General features: G+C 45.3%; 1 protein-coding gene across 8 annotated transcripts in view; it reads right to left on the bottom strand.

Moving 5' to 3' along the window:
• Positions 1–2,166: 2,166 nt before the first annotated feature.
• The window catches only part of LOC131193485 (zinc finger protein 84-like), a 33,110-nt gene continuing 18,121 nt past the window's right edge, over positions 2,167–17,155 (bottom strand). For 6 of the 8 annotated variants that reach the window (XM_058173701.1, XM_058173698.1, XM_058173696.1 and 3 more), the window contains one exon: positions 2,167–8,505. In XM_058173701.1, coding sequence (XP_058029684.1) covers positions 6,332–7,960 — 1,629 coding nt within the window. In that variant the 5' untranslated portion in view covers positions 7,961–8,505 and the 3' untranslated portion in view covers positions 2,167–6,331. Of the gene's footprint in view, positions 8,506–15,328; positions 17,142–17,155 lie in introns of those variants that run through there. The other 2 variants (XM_058173699.1, XM_058173702.1) reach the window with 2 other exon arrangements.

The following is a 17,155-nucleotide window of genomic DNA, read 5'->3' on the forward strand; positions in this document are numbered from 1 at the left end:
AGGTGAAAGTGCCTTTAACAACCCACAGTGATTAGGTTGACAGCTGCAGAGGAGGAGATACAGGTTGGCACTGTCGGGTGACATGATTAATGAATGGGCTACTTTAGTGACACAGATGCCAGCCCCAATTGCGGTCAGTAAGTGAGGACTACTTGAATGGGTATGTCACAAGAGGGCTTTTGGGCAGTATTTTCTGTCCTTCTTGTGAGCTGAAGATTTCCATGGGCAAAACTAGCGCTTCAAAACTTGCAGAGACTTTTGGCATCATTTCATCAGTTAAAGCCCCACATCTCTAAAAGGAGCTCAAGAGGTTTGACTGTTTTTTGTTTTTTGTTTGTTTGTTTACATTTATATCCCGCCCTTCTCCGAAGACTCAGGGCGACTTACAGTGTATAAGGCAAAAGTCTCATTCTATTTGTATATTTTTACAAAGTCAACTTATTGCCCCCCCAACAATCTGGGTCCTCATTTTACCTACCTTATAAAGGATGGAAAGCTGAGTCAACCTTGGGCCGGGCTTGAACCTGCAGTAATTGCAGGCTACTGTGTTCTAATAACAGGCTCTTAACAGCCTGAGCTATTACGGCCCTAATTACGACTGTAACCATTTTGGGACATTTTTCAGATTAAAATATGTGCGGATTTTCTGTATATATACGTTTGTATCTGTGTATATTTGTATTTCTCTCTGTGTATATATCTTATCCCCCAAACCTCCAGATATATAGTGGATATAGAATGTCTACACACCCCTTGTAAAATGCCAGGTTTGTGGGATGTAACAAAATCAGACCTCAGCATTTTTTCCACTTTTCAGATAACTTACAATTCAATTGAAACAGAAACCGAAATCATTTACAGGGAAAAAATGACAATAGAAACTTATAACCACATGGTTTCCGAATGATGCACACCCTCAAACTAATACTTTCTTGAAGCACATTTTGGTTTTCTCACAGCATGCAGGCTTTTGGGGGAAGAGCCTCTCAGCATGGCACATCCAGCCGTGGGAATCTTTGTGGCTCCCGCCCCCGAACCTGGCCCCATGCCCGAAAGTGCCTTGGAGCCAGGCGTGCTGCCAGAAAGTGACTCAGAGCCAGGCCTGCTGCCAGAAAGTGATTTGGACAGTGAGGGGGAAGGGCCATCAGGACTTACCTCAGAAGCAGCAGCCTCCCTGGCTCAGCTCCAGGAGCCAGAAGCAGGCCAGGTGAAAGAGATAACCAGGTGAAAGAGATAACCCCCAGGCCACGCCTGCAGACCCAGCTGACAGCAATCAGGTGTGGTTGAATCCTAGGTTTTCTAGACAGGAGAGAAGGGAACAACAGAAGCAGGGGAGGGGCAGGCCTAGGAAGTGCTGAGTCATGGAGCCACACTCCACAGGATATAAAAGGCAGCAAGAGCTGGTGTGTCTCTTTGTATCAGGCAAATCCACTGGTTGACTAGAGCTGAAGGTTGTGACTCACCAGCGTCTTGGCAGCTAACGAGGGCTCTTGGCAGACGCTGGCTCTTTTGCTGCCAAAGCTTATAAGAGCCGGCTAATTAAGCCATTGTTCGGACGGAGGCAAGGACAGAACAGGAATCTTTGCCCACTAAACCAGGGGTGGGCGTGGCCAGTACGTAACGCATCTGGCCAAAGTGCCGGGAATATGACACCCATGACCTAGAACATACTTCCAAGTCAATAAAACAATGGCCTAACCAGAAAATGATCGAAGTTTTGGAATGGCCCAACTAGAGCCCGCTCCAGTGTTTCATTATTCCATTAATAGCATGAAGCTGGCAACTGTTTAGGGCCACACAGAAACAAAAAAACTTCAAGAACTTTCAGGGCGCAGCAATTGCCTCAACCTGTGAACCTAAAATAGGGCCAAGCTTCATTCTTACAGCTTCGATCTTTTGCCAAAGCAGGTTTCCAGGAGTTCTCTTGCCCCCCTCCAGGCGAAAAACTGGCTGGAACAATCTTCACTAGCCCCCCAAGGGAGGTCCACTTTCCGGTTGGCTGTTATACGTCATTCACCCGCCTTGGACGCTTTCCTTGGGTTTAGGCTGAGCAAGTGGGACAGTGGCTGCCCTCTTGGGAGACCTGAAAGAAAAGGTTTGGGATACATTGTCCTGCACAAAAACTATTCATGTGCTGGATACGAGTTGGATGCAACTTGATGGCAGAGAAGGAAGCACGGAATCAATGAAAACATTCTGCTTTTATGATTATATTGAAAATTGAAAACATTTATTATATTGATATTGATATTGTTTCCTGATTGTTTATTTGTACCCTGTGACTATCATTAAGTGTTGTACCTTATGATTCTTGATGAACGTATCTTTTCTTTTATGTACAGAGAGCATAAGCACCAACACAAATTCCTTGTGTGTCCGATCGCACTTGGCCAATAAAAAATTCTATTCTATTCTATTCTATTCTATTCTGTTCTGTTCTATACCATACCATACCATACCATACCATACCATTCTATTCTTCTTTAGAGTAGAAATAGAAGTGGTGTGATTTTCAGCCTTATGTCGCTAGATGGCGCTCTTCAATGTACATATGCACATTGAGAGCATATGCACCAAGACAAATTCCTTGTATGTCCAATCACACTTGGCCAATAAAAAAATTCTATTCTATTCTATTCTATTCTATTCTATTCTATTCTATTCTATTCTGTTCTATTAAGAAGCGACAGTCGCGCCTAGAAAGCAGTGAATACAGTACCATAGTGGCATTGCTAGTCTACTGGGGTGGGGTGTGGGAATGAAGAGGCTGAGCTGGAACGAATGGAAACGATAAGAGTGTTGGATTGCTAGAGCGGATTTTGGAGAAGTGTACAGGAACCTCCTCTTCTGTGGGTCAGAACCCATGGAAGGATGACGTCGCTGGTTCCTCTTGTTCTGTTTCAAGGGGTGGAAGCCAGAGGTGGGTTTCAGCAGGTTGTGACCAGTTCTGTAGAACCGGTAGTGGAAATTTTGAATAGTTCAGAGAACCAGTAAATACCATCTCTGACTGGCCCCGCCCCCATCTATTCTCTGCCTCCTGAGTTCCAGCTGATTGGGAGGGAATGGGGATTTTACAGGATCCTTCCCCTGCCACGCCCACCAAGCCATGCCATGCCCACCAAGCCACAGCCACGGAACTGGTAGCAAAAAAATTTGAAACCCACCATTGGTGGAAGCAGCTCCTGGGAGGTGAGTGGAGGGAAGGCCGTGAGGAGAAGCCGGGAGCAAGTCGGGCCCTTTGGAGATTTTATAGTATTCTTTTCCTGGACTGAGGTGGGAATGGAGATTTTACAGTATCCTTCCCCTGCCATGCTCACCAAGCCACGCCCCATCCCACCAAGCCACAGAACAGGTAGTAAAAAAATTTGAAACCCACCACTGCCCAGGGATCAAATCTTTTGCTGTGCCTTTTTAACATCTACATGAAATCATTAGGGGAGGCCTTCCATACAGTAGAGAGTTAGAATTCACCCGTCTCCTAGAAGAGTGAAATATTTTTGGAAATATTTAAAAAGGCGGAATATTATATTTCCCTGATGAGAAATTGAGAAACATGCTCTTGGAGACAGAAACTCAGAGCCTCAGCTCCCTGATCCCCTCCCCCAAGCAAATACTGAGCTGGGGCAGCTTTAGAAATGCAGATTTGGTAATCCATTACTGCCTGCAGCATGATCTGGCCGTGAACAGAGGTAAGGCTAGCCTTCAGCTACAATAGGATTAACCCACTAAGCAGCAGAGCTCACCACATGGGACAATCGCTGGGGACACTGCATCACCCAGCAAACTTCAACCAAGCCGGGGACTCAGCCAGCCTACAAAGTTATCTGTGACCCCCCTACAACAACCAATAGAATACATATTCTTGCACAGGAAGAGGAAGTTCAAGTGCAAAGCCCAAGGGAGGGTATAAATATCTCGCTCTCTCAACTCCCTGTGGTCAGCTGCACCAGGACCACGTGCTTGATGGCTCTGCTTCATTAAACCATATTTCCAATCAGCCTCCACGTTTTCAGTGTCTTTTTCCCCGCTTGGAACTGAGCCAGATGGATATTTCTTCCAACAATACTTATGATGCCCAATTTTGTACAACTGGTCCTGGACACCTAACATTTCATTTAGCGACCGTTTGAAATTGCAACAGCCCTGGAAATCCTGACCTATGACCATTTTTCACACAACAACTCCAGCATCCCCATTGTCCCATGATCAAAACTCAAGAGAGTTGGCAATTGAGTCTTATTTGGGACCGTTGCAGAGTCCTGTCGACTGAACTGGGTGGGTGGGGGGGTCCTCCTGGACTCACAGATCCTGCTTGAGATCATGGCTGGGGGAGGGGCTTTGCACAAATTAATCAGGCGAGGAAATTGTGCTCTTTCCCAGATCAGGAGGATTTGCACACGGGTCACTCTTGCTCGTACTCCACTGCGCCATCCAGAAACTTCAACTGATACAGAACGCTGTAGCGCACCCAGTAATTCAAGGTGTTGGTTAACACCTTTAAAGTGCTCCATGGCATAGGACCGGGTTATTTACGAGACCGCCTGCTTCTACCAATAGCCTCCCATCGACCCGTGTGCTCCCATAGAGAGGGTCTCCTCAGGTGCCTTCGGTCAAACAATGTAGACTGGCGACCCCCAGGGGGAGAGCCTTCTCTGTGAGGGCTCCTGCCCTCTGGAATGAGCTGCCTCCGAGGATACGTCAACTTCCTGACCTCCGGACCTTCCGCCGCGAACTAAAGACTTTTCTATTTCATTGTGCTGGGCTGGCTCAATGAAGTTCTTATTGGGGTTTTATTATAGTCTTATATTCCTTCAGCCTTTAATTTAAGTAGTTTCTAAATGTTTTTTAACTTCTCTGAGTTGTGCTTTTACCCTGGCTGTAAACCGCCCTGAGTTCTTTGGGAGAAGGGCGGTATATAAATTAAATAAAATAAATAAATAAATAAATAAATGGAGACCCCCTAGATAGTCCATGTAACATCTTAGTAGTGCAAGCTGCATTGGTTCATTTCTTTAAGGTGCAATTCAAGGTCATCACCTTTAAATCATTTTTTTTTAAATTACAGAAATAGCACTTAGACATATATATCACCTCACAGTGCTTTATAGCAGGGGTCTCCAACCTTCGCAACTTTAAGACTTGTGGACTTCAACTCCCGGAATTCTTTTAAAGTTGTCAAGGTTGGAGACCCCTGCTTTAAAGCACTCTTGGTTTACAGTGTCAGAATATTGTCCCCAACGATCTGGGTCCTCATTTTACTGATGGCAGAAGAATGGAAGGCGGAGTCAACCTAGAGCCAGATCAGCATTGAACTCCAGACTGTGGGCAGAATCAGCTGGCAATACCACATTGCAATAACTATGGCACCAGAACACCTGTCATTATTGTTCCACCTTTATTTTTGCATCTCTCTCTGTCCTTCCAGATCAGATACAGTGGGCACGTTGTTAGTCCCTTGCCTTAAATATTGCCATCTGATAGGAGCTAGGAAGTGAGCCATTTCCGTTGCAGACCCTGCCCTATGAAACACTTTTCACTCTGAAGTCTGGCAGGCTTTTATCCTCCTGGTCTTCCGTAAAGAAAAACTAGCTTTTCCCCTAAGCACGGGGGTAAGAGAGGACTGCACGCCAGATGCTTGTTTCGGAACCAGGTGTTTGTTTATATTTAATGAATTTATATGCCGCTAATCCTGTGGTGAATTTCTCCAATTTAACTCCTTGCAAGTTGAAAGAATGGCATCAGGCATGAACACAATTGAACAAAAGCAAGAATCCCCTTTTTGGGATTCCCAGACCATCCAAATGCTATCAACCTTGCTAGAACTGCCCTGTATTTGCAGGGGAAGTACATGTTAAATGTGAAGCCTTTGCATTTTCCCATTTGCAATATATGGGGTTTATCGGTTTCTGTATTAAAGTTTTATTGCTGTAAACTGTGTGGAGTCATACAAGTTAGGCTACCATATACATTTTGTTCCTGAATAAAAATGCATACATATTTATATCCCCCTTTCTTATATGTAGAAATAAGTAAAGGCAACAAACAGACCTAATACAGATCCATATATATTCTACTTGACTTTGCTCTACTCTATGTTCTACTCTACACTACACTACACTACTACTATAATAAGACATATTTCATTCAAAAGAATCATGCAACAAATTAAATGGTAAATTGCTCCGCTGGGTTTCCAAGAGAGACAAGAAACCAAATTCAAGATTCCTCTACACACATCAAATTCTGCCACAAGTGCAATAATTTCTTGTGTGTGATAAGGGAGTAATTTTGTGGAAAACTATCTTTGTCTGCAATCTGGGAACTTGAATGGTTACTCCCCTATGTGTATCCTCACATGATTTATAAGGCTAGTCCTATAACGGAAATCTTTCCCACAATCGGGACATTCATAGGGTTTCTCTTCTGTGTGAGTCCTCTGGTGTGCCACCAGGTGAGAATTCCGACTGAAACTTTTCCCACAATACAGACACTCATATGGTTTCTCTCCTGTGTGAGTTCTCTGGTGCATCACCAGCTTGGAATTATGTGGGAAACATTTTCCACAATCTGGACATTCATATGGTTTCTCTCCTGTGTGGTTATTCTGATGTATCATCAGGCTGGAATTCCTACTGAAACTTTTCCCACAATCTGGACACTCATACGGCTTATGTCCTGTGTGAGTCCTCTGGTGTCTCACCAGCTCAGAATTCCAACTGAAAGCTTTCCCACAATCTGGACACTTGTATGGTTTCTCTCCTGTGTGAGTACTTTGGTGTTGCACAAGGTTACAATGTTGATTGAAACTTTTCCCACAAACTGGACACTCATATGGTTTCTCTCCTGTGTGTGTCCTCTGGTGTCTCACCAGGTCAGCATTCCAACTGAAACTTTTCCCACAAACTGGACACTCATATGGTTTCTCTCCTGTGTGACTCCTCTGGTGTCTCACCAGGTACGCATTCCAACTGAAACTTTTCCCACAATCTGGGCACTTATGTGGTTTCTCTCCCGTGTGAGTCCTCTGGTGTATCACCAACTTGGAAATCTGCTGGAAACATTTCCCACAATCCGGACACTCATATGGTTTTTCTCCTGTGTGAGTCCTCTGGTGTTCCACCAGGTGAGAATTCCGACTGAAACTTTTCCCACAATTTGGACACTCATATGGTTTTTCACCAGTGTGAGTCCTTTGGTGTATCACCAGGTCAGAATTCCCCTTGAAACCTTTTCCACAATCTGAACACTCATATGGTTTCTCTCCTGTGTGAGTCCTCTGATGTTTCACCAGGTCAGATTTTCGAGAGAAATCTTTCCCACAATCAGGACACTCGTATGGTTTTTCTCCTGTGTGAGTCCTCTGGTGTTGCACCAGGTGAGAATTCCGACTGAAACTTTTCCCACAATTTGGACACTCATATGGTTTTTCACCAGTGTGAGTCCTTTGGTGTACTTCCAACTCAGAATTCCAATTGAAATTTTTCCCACAATCTGGACACTTATATGGTTTCTCTCCCATGTGAATCCTCTGGTGTATCAAAAGCTTAGAATTCTGCTGGAAACTTTTCCCACAATCGGGACACTCATATGGTTTTTCTCCAGTGTGAGTCCTCCGGTGTATCACCAGGTTCGAAGTCTGACTGAACCTTTTCCCACAATCTGGACAGTCATATGGTTTCTCTCCCGTGTGAGTCCTCTGGTGTCTCACCAGCTTGGAATTCTGCTGGAAACTCTTCCCACAATCTGGACACTCATATGCTTTCTCACCTGTGTGATTCCTCTGATGAATCACCAGGTGGGAATTCTGAGTGAAACTTTTCCCACAATCAGGACAGTCAAATAGTTCCTCCCTGGTGTGAGTCCTCTTCTGTCTCACCAAATTGGTTTGCATGCTAAATCTTTTGTCACAATGGAAGCAAGGATGCAGCTTCTCTCCGGTATGGCTCGTTCCATGAATCATGAGGGAGATGTTCTGAGTAAAGCTTTTGTCCCGCTCCAAATATTTGTATAGCGTTTGTCTGGCTGAATCCTCATATGCATAATCACTTGTGATCTTTAATCTGTGTTTTTTCCACAATAGACAATCTGTGGGGTTTTTTCCAACATTTGATATTCTTGGATTCTTAAAGAAGCTAAAATATTTCTGATCTCTTACCAGGTGGCTGTTTGGTTGACGTCACTCTTTCCTTTCTCAAAGGCCTGGCACTTTTGGCTATCCACGGAACCTTTTTCTTCCTACTGCCTTCCAGATATTCTTTATTTAGAAATTATCCTCCTTGACTTCTCATTTAATGTTTCCTTGAGTTCCACGTACTCTTATTTTTTCCAGCTCAAAACTTTCTTCTTTTTATTCTCTCCCTTGTCTTTCATCTGCTGAGGAAGGAGAAGAGTTTTTAAACTTTCTGGAGGAAATGGGGAACAATGTTGATTGACGGCTTGTTTTGCGTTTTAATGATGCTTCTCATTCTCTGTTGTCCAGCGTGGTGTTCTTGCCATCCTCTTTGTCTGTAAGATTCATATTAATGGGTTAGTTTCATTATTGTTTAAAAAATGGCTGCAGGACATGTGAAAGCAGCAAAAACAAAACAAAACCCAATATATGATTACGAAAATATCAAAATTGTAGTTCAACCCAGTGGTGAAATCCAATTTTTTTTTTTTACTACCGGCTCTGTGGGCATAGCTTGCTGGGCGTGGCTTGCTGGGCGTGTCAGGGGAAGGATACTGCAAAATCCCCATTCCCTCCCCACACCTGGGGGAAGGATATTGCAAAATCTCCATTCCTACCCCACTCTGGGGCCAGCCAGAGGTGGTATTTGCTGGTTCTCCAACTACTCAAAATTTCTGCTGCCGGTTTTCTGAACTGCTCAAAATTTCCACTACCGGTTCTCCAGAATCTGTCAGAACCTGCTGGATTTCACCCCTGGTTTAACCTCTAACCTCTTATGATTCATTTGATAGATAGAAGCCTAGCAAGATGGTAGTTCAAATATTGACTTCATTATAAAATTCTCCCTTTGGTTTGGATATATATCACACATATATGGACACAAAGGCCCACAGAAATACAAAGCCATGAATTTATGTATATAGAGAATCTATGGGTGTTTCAGTGTGTAAAGTATCCCAGCAGTGCATGATCTAATTTTAGAAAGGTAGGGACATTAAGAGATGAAATAGTGCCCAAATCCAAATGCAAGACTTAAAGCATCCATTTTGCCCATGACACAACTTACTTGCCAGGAGAACAACATCTCAATAAAATCACAAGGAATGCGGTGTTACGTGAAGACTGAGGGAGATGAGCGGTTACGAAATATGACAAATAAAAGATTTTATAAATCTCCCAAATCTGAGATTCAGAATAGAGCTGAAAGGGTCCTTTTAGGTCTTCTAGCCCAACCCCCTGCTCAAGCAAGAGACCCTATACAAGTGATGGCTAACCTTTTTGCCATCACATCCAGGAGGGGTAGGGGTGGGGTGGGGGTCATGCATATGTGTGCCATACCCATAATTCTATGCACCCCACCCCTGCACATGCATGCAGAACCCCCTCCCCGCTCCCCCCATTCCTGGCACACAATGGCCCGGTAGGCTCATTTTTCTCTCTCACCTGGCTCCAGAGCCTTTCTAGGAGTCTGGGGAGGGCAAAAACAGCTCCCCCCCCCCGGAGGTCCTCCGGATGCCAGAAACGGCCCGTTTGCCAACTTCCGGTGGGAGCTGACCTCGCTTCCCCACTGATATGTGCCATAGGTTCACTATCATGGCCCTATACCATTTTAGACAAGTAGCTGTCCAGTCTTTCTTTAAAAGCCACCCGTGAGGAACCACCCACAATTTCTGAAGGCAAGCTTAGTTGTCCTTACTGTCAAGGAGGTTTCTCCTCAATTCTAAATTGCTTCTCTCCTTGATGAGTTTCCCTCCATTGCTTGACTTTTCCAGTTTTAGGAGGGTGCACTGAATCCACAAAGGGTGGTAAATTGCTGCAGCGCTACCATCAAACAGATCAGGCGAGGTATTGGGGCAGGGTGATGGTGGCTCCACTGTGGCCCCTGAAGGATCCGCCCTGCTGTCCAACGTCGTCTTCCAGTGCTGCTCATCCTACATTTGTGGCAGGATGGTGATGTTGGACGGCAGGCGCTGGAGGATGATGTTGGACGGCAGGCGCTATGGTGCGGCGCCACCCCCACCCCACCCCATGCCTCGCCTAATCCATTCAGTGGTACCGCTGCAGCGATTTGCCGCCCTAAGCGGATTCAGTGCACCCTCCTGAAACCGTCTGCAGAAAAATCAATGCTGCCTCATCAAGTTGGCCTTTGGGCGCAGCAACAGAGTGAGCCTTGGAGCCTCGAGTGGGTTTTTTACCTTTTTTCCACTGCAGGAGTAAAGTGAACAAGCCTGTATGGGCAAAGCTAGAGAAGCGCCGGAGGACGATGTTGGACGGCAAGGGCGGAGGGCAGAGGGGCTATGGTGTGGCGCCAGCCCCACCCTGCCTCCTGCCTTGCCTGATCTGTTGGGTGGTAGTGCTGCACAACCTCAACAAGATTGCCAAAAGAGTCACCGAGAAGAAGGAGGGGAAGAGGAAGGAGGATTATAAGGGCAGGAAAGATCACAAGGAAAAGGAGAAGGGAAAAAGCGAGGCCCAAGAAAGAAGAGAAGGAGAAGAAGTGGTATTAGTAACCGGGTTTTCTATTTGTAAATTAAAAGCGTTAAGACCCCGTGCCCGCCACCTCCTGTGCTGCCCACCCTCATGGCTGACGGTGGGGTGAGGTGGCAGAGGCACAGCGGCGGCAGGAATACCAGCCACTGCCACAGCAACCAGCCGTGGAACAGGAGCAGCGGCCGAAGGTGCCTCGCTGGCCGCCGCTCCCAGGTAGTACTGCTGCCACCAGCATCAGGACTCTGTAAGCCCCACTGCCCCTCTGTAAGCCCCACTGCCCCAACAGTATGCTTGGTCACCCATCCAGACAGGGCCTGTGCAGAGATGGGCAGTCTTGCAGGGCCCGAGAGGGGATGCGGCTGCAGCAATGATGGAAAGTGCCCGGCAAGAGCCAGCAGTCTCCTTCCTTGCAGGAAAGGCAGGGCAAGGCCAGCCAGCACTTCACAGAGCGGCCAGCCTGTATGCCCCGCTCTGCGCTCCACCCGTCCACATTCCAATGACATCCCAATTCATGTAGTCCTCACTTTGTGACCCGCAGTTGGGACTGACATCTGTGTCACCAAGACGCCTGATCATTAAGCATGTCGTCACAGGACAGTGCCGACCTACATCTGCTCCTCTGCCGTTGTTAACCTAATCACTGTGAGCTGTTAAAAGGCAATTTCACATGATTGTGACCAGCGACGTCTTTCCAGCATCCCCTGGTCAGAAGATAGCTGGGAAGGTCACAAACAGGATCATCAATGCGCACTTGTGGCAGAATAGGTACAACTCCTTATCCTGTACCTTCAGAACCACAGGAAGGGCTGAAGTGCTGTCACTGAAGAAGTGCCACCATGGCCACAAATCTGTGGACCAGGGGTATGTCTGCTTTTATAGTGCCATAGTAACTTTGAAGACTCAGGGAAGAAATGGTAAGCGAGAACTGTCTACCTCAACTGAACCTCACAAAAAGTCCTCAACAGCTTTTTTTTTTTTTTAAATGCTGGCTTAAGAACGGTTCAACCTGGTTAATACATTGATGAGGCTACACTAGAAAATGCCATCCTCCTACGGGTGAGATTGATTGATTGATTGATTGATTGATTGATTTAAACTTTTATACCGCCCTTCTCCCGAAGGACTCAGGGCGGTGTACAGCCTGCATTAAAACAATTTATATACACACTAAAATAACAATTAAAAAACTTATTCAATAAAAGGCCGAAATTAAAACCGTCCAATTGACCATATAAAATATCCAATAAAATTACAATTAAAAAATTTAAAATTTAAAATTTAAAAATCAGGCCAGTCCCGCTTGGATAAATAAATAAGTTTTCAGTTCCCGGCGAAAGGTCCGGAGGTCAGGCAATTGGCGTAAACTGGGGGGAAATCCCTTGGCCCGTAATCTCTCCTACCAGGGTGGATTTGATTTAAACCAGGGGTCTCCAACCTTGGCAACTTTTAAGACTTGTGGACTTCAACTCCCAGAATTCCCAGCTTTGCTGGCTGAGGAATTCTGGGAGTTAATAATAATAATAATAATAATAACAACAACAACAACAACAACAACAACAACAACAACAACAATAATAATAATAGTAGTAGTAGTAGTAGTAGTAATAGTAATAATAATAATAATAATATTTTAATTTGTATACCGCCCTTCTCCCGAATGACTCAGGGCGGTGCACAGCCAGAATAAAAATACAAAGAGAAACAATACATATAATATTAAGAACACCCCTTAAAAACTTATTCAATTGGCCAAAAATTTAAAATACAATAAAATACCCTATAAAAATTTACAAAAATTTAAAACCCATAAAAGTAAATTAAAAATTTTTAAATCAAGCCAGTCCAGCTTGGATAAATAAATAAGTTTTCAGTTCGGCGAAAGGTCCGAAGGTCGGATAGTTGACGAAGTCCAGGGGAAGTTAGTTCCACAAGGTAGGAGCCCCACAGAAGGCCCTCCTGGGGCCGCCAGTCGACATTGTTTGGCTGACGGCACTCTAAGGAGTCCCTCTCTGTGAAAACGCACCGGTCGCTGGGAGATAGAAGATGGCAGTAGACGGTCCCGTAAATATCCTGGTCCTAAGCCAAGGTAGTCACCAAAACCTTGAAGCGCACCCAGAAGACAACAGGCAGCCAGTGCAGTCTGCGCAGGATGGGTGTTACATGGGAGCTCCGAACCGCTCCCTCTATCACCCGCGCAGCTGCATTCTGGACTAACTGGAGTCTCCGGGTGCTCTTCAAGGGGAGCCCCATGTAGAGAGCATTGCAATAGTCCAAGCGAGAGGTCACGAGAGCATGAGTGACCGTGCATAGGGCATCCCGGTCCAGGAAGGGGCGCAACTGGCGAATCAGGTGAACCTGATAAAAAGCTCTCCTGGAGACGGTCGTCAAATGGTCTTCGAAAGACAACCATCCATCCAGGAGAACGCCCAAGTTGCGCACCCTTTCCAGCGGGGCCAATGACTCGCCCCCAACAGTCAGCCGCGGCTGCAGCTGACTGTATCGGGGTGCCGGCATCCACAGCCACTCCGTCTTGGAGGGATTAAGTTTGAGCCTGTTCCTCCCCATCCAGACCCGTACGACTTCCAGACACCGGGACAGTACTTCGACAGCTTCATTGGGGTGGCCTGGGGTGGAAAAGTACAGCTGTGTATCATCAGCGTACAGTTGGTATCTCACCCAAAACCACTGATGATCTCACCCAGCGGCTTCATATAGATGTTGAACAGGAGAGGCGAGAGAATCGATCTCTGCGGCACCCCACACATGAGGCGCCTCGGGGTCGATCTCTGCCCCCCTGTCAACACCATCTGTGTCCGGTCAGAGAGGTAGGAGGAGAACCACCGATAAACAGTGCCTCCCACTCCCAAACCCTCCAACCGGCGCAGCAGGATACTATGGTCGATGGTATCGAAAGCCGCTGAGAGATCTAATAGGACTAGGGCAGAGGAGTAACCCTTATCCCTGGACCTCCAGAGATCATCCACCAACGTGACCAAAGCTGTCTCCGAACTGTATCCGGGCCGGAAGCCGGACTGGAACGGATCTAGATAGACGATTTCATCCAGGTACTGGGGTAATTGACGTGCCACCGCACTCTCTACAACCTTCGCCGTAAAATGAAGGTTGGAGACTGGATGGTAATTTCCTAAAACAGCTGGGTCCAGGGAAGGCTTCTTGAGGAGAGGTCTCACCATCGCCTCTTTCAAGGCAGTGGAAAAGACCCCCTCCCGTAAAGAAGCATTTGTAATCCCCCGGAGCCAGCCTTGTGTCACCTCCTGTGTGGCCAGCACCAACCAGGAGGGGCATGGGTCCAGTAAACATGTGGTGGCATTCAACCTTCCCAGCAACCTGCCCACAAGTCTTAAAAGTTGCCAAGGTAGGAGACCCCTGATTTTAAACCGTGATTTAAATCAAATCCATCCTGGTAGGAGAGATTATGGGCAGAGGAACTGCCAGTCAGAGGAGGAGCTGCTACGGGACAGAGATGACAGGTACTCTTTAAAAATTATTATTTAAATCGAGGTGATATAAAGCAAGCCTTTTTTTACTAGTGATTTAAATCAGCGGTCACCAGCTGATCCATGAGAAAATTTTGGTGGTCCGCAGAAAAATTATTTGCATTTTTTATATTGAACTAAATCAGGGGTCCTCAAACTATGGCCCCTGGGCCAGATACATTTGTGTTGCTGCAGAGTCTCTCTTCCTTCAGGGTCTTTTTGTGTGGGTCGGAGGGGGATAGAAATTGCAACTTGGGGTCTGCTTCAGCCTCCTGGTGTGGGGCTTTGGGCGAAGACTGGAGGGAAGTGCTGCTGGTGGCGAAGAGTCGGAGGACCTTGTTCCAGTGGGACTGCCTCATGGCCTGGAACTGGCTGACCATCTCAGCTTGCTGAGCCTCCAGGTGCCAGTACCTGGCCTTGCACTCTTGCAGGTCTTCCCTCTGCTTGGAAAGCCTATGCTCCTAGTCCTCAGTGAGGTGCTTCTGCTGAGCTTTCTTCCCGGTGAGATCCAATTTGAACTGAGCTGTTTTGCCAACTCTTTCTCACAGTGGCTGCTTAGCTCCAACAACTGCTTCCTGTTGGGGCCCAGGGGTGGGGGGAGGCGAGGAGTGGCTGGGAGGGGAGGGGTTAGAGAGGCATGAGTGACATCAATTCGGCCTCATCCACCCAGTCACATGACCACCTAGCCACGCCCACCCAGCCGGTCATTAGGCAGATCATATTAGTGGTCCGCAGGATTTAAAATTATGAATTTAGTGGTCCCTGAGGTCTGAAAGGTTGGTGACCCATGATTTAAATCACTAGTAAAAGGCTTTATTTAAATCAACTGGTGGCTCAGCAGACTAAGTCTGTCTGTTATTAACACAGCTGATTGCAATTGCTGCAGCTTCTAGTCCCACCAGGCCCAAGGTTGACTCAGCCTTCCATCCTTTTATAAGGTAGGTAAAATGAGGACCCAGACTGTTGGGGGGGCAATAAAAGTTGACTTTGTATATAATATACAAATGGATGAAGACTATTGCTTGACATAGTGTAAGCCGCCCTGAGTCTTCGGAGAAGGGCGGGATATAAATTCAAATAAAATAAAATAATAAAAAAATTAATAATTTTTAAAGGGTAACGGTCATCTCTGCCCCACAGTGGCTCCTCCTCTGATGTGCTGTTGACTCACCGACAGTCCCATTCACTTTAATAGGAAGGTTGGCGATGCGGCAGTCACACAACAAGGTGAGGGACATGACGGGCAGCAGGTGAGTGGATGCCAGCTAACAGACGCTGCCATGATGGATCTGAAATGACAGTTGCTCTTTAAATGTAAGGACTCATTCTTGCTGGTAGTTAGACTCCTTAATATTATTATTTGCAAAGAAAATGAAGGCTTCCTATTTAGCTTGCAGAGCTTGGATTCATTGAATCAGTTTACCAAAAGTGTAAATATTGCAGAATATACAGCCTCATGCGACACAACTAAGCTCCGTTTCATGCTAAATAAACTAACGTATCTTAAGAAGAAAACTATCTTTAGACAGATTGTTACAACAAAAGGATTTTATTAAAATACATTTGATAAAAACATACAAAATCCGATTTAAATTTTAAAAAACCCATATTTTTTTAATTTAAAAAAATTGCTTTTTTTTTTCTAGCGACACTCGCTGGTTTTAACTCATTCACTCCTCTTGGATGTCAAACCTCAGCTACCACCAGTCAGTTTTCCAGGCCTGGGGATGCATGGAGGCTATTCCAGCCAGTTCTTCCTGTTGTGGGTGCAGGATAACTCCCCAAAACTACCTTTGCAACTGAGAGAAGCTTGAAGAGTGAAGCTTAATCCTACTTAGCTTCGCAAAATTACCAGGTGCTGCATCAGATTTAAACATTTGCTAACTTCATCCCATTAATAAAAGAATGAAATATGAGACAAAACACTTGAATTTCCCCCACCTGCTGGCCTGCTTTCCTGGGACTTATAAAATTTCACTTAGCGACCACATGATGGCTAAGTATTGGGGACGAAATTGGGATATTCAAAGAAATGAGTGGTATAATGAAATTTGGAGTATGGCAACAAATGATAAATTAACAACAGAAGTTAAATTTAAAAAAGGGATAATTAAACAATTATAATGAAATATGGGGGCTGGAATGCAAAGGGAATAAACCTACTCAAGAATATATGTTGTTTGGGAGTGGATAAAGGCACAATTAAAATATATTGTATATCTTCTAGTTGTTATAGAAGAAAGATAAGAAGTATAAGGGAAAAAAATGTTCTCCTGGGGGGAGGGGGTGCATTGTAATATTTGTATTTTTTTCCTCTTTTTTTGTATTTAAGAGTTACAGTAGAACCTCTGGTCACGACCATAATTTGTTCCATAACTTTGGTCGCAACCCAATTTGGTCGTGACCAAAATTAATGCAAAATTAATGCAGCGACCACACGTGGGTCACTGTTGTCTGTAAACAAACAGGAAATTTGGTGGTGTTCAGAAGCGTTCGTGACCAGAGGTTCTACTGTACATGTATTATGTCTGTATTATTTGTATGCAAAATAAAAGTCTTGGCCCTGAAATTTGGGATGCCCTCGGAGTTAAGCCTGTTCCTGTTGCTTTTTCCCATCTACATGGAAAGGCCAGGGAGGCCATGCAGCCTATGATACCGAATTATGTAGAGGTAGCCTGGGACTTATAACATTTCATTTAGCAACCATGTGAAGTTAAAACAGCGCTGAAAAAAAGTGCTACGAAGAGTTTCATCATAATCATTGCCGCATCCCCATTGTCACATGTTCAAAATTCAAAAATTCCATTCTATTCTATTCCAAAAAGAATCATACAAGAAAGTAAATGCTCAGCTGGGATTCAAATGAGAGTCAAGAACCAAAATTCAAGATTCTTCTACACATATCAAATTTTGCCTCAAGTGCAATTTCTTGTGTGTGATAAAGGAGGAAGTTTATGCAAAACAATCTTTGTCTACAATCCGGAAAGTTGAGTGGTTA

The sequence above is a fragment of the Ahaetulla prasina genome, chromosome 2 (genome assembly GCF_028640845.1).
Source record: "Ahaetulla prasina isolate Xishuangbanna chromosome 2, ASM2864084v1, whole genome shotgun sequence".
NCBI lineage: Eukaryota > Metazoa > Chordata > Lepidosauria > Squamata > Colubridae > Ahaetulla > Ahaetulla prasina.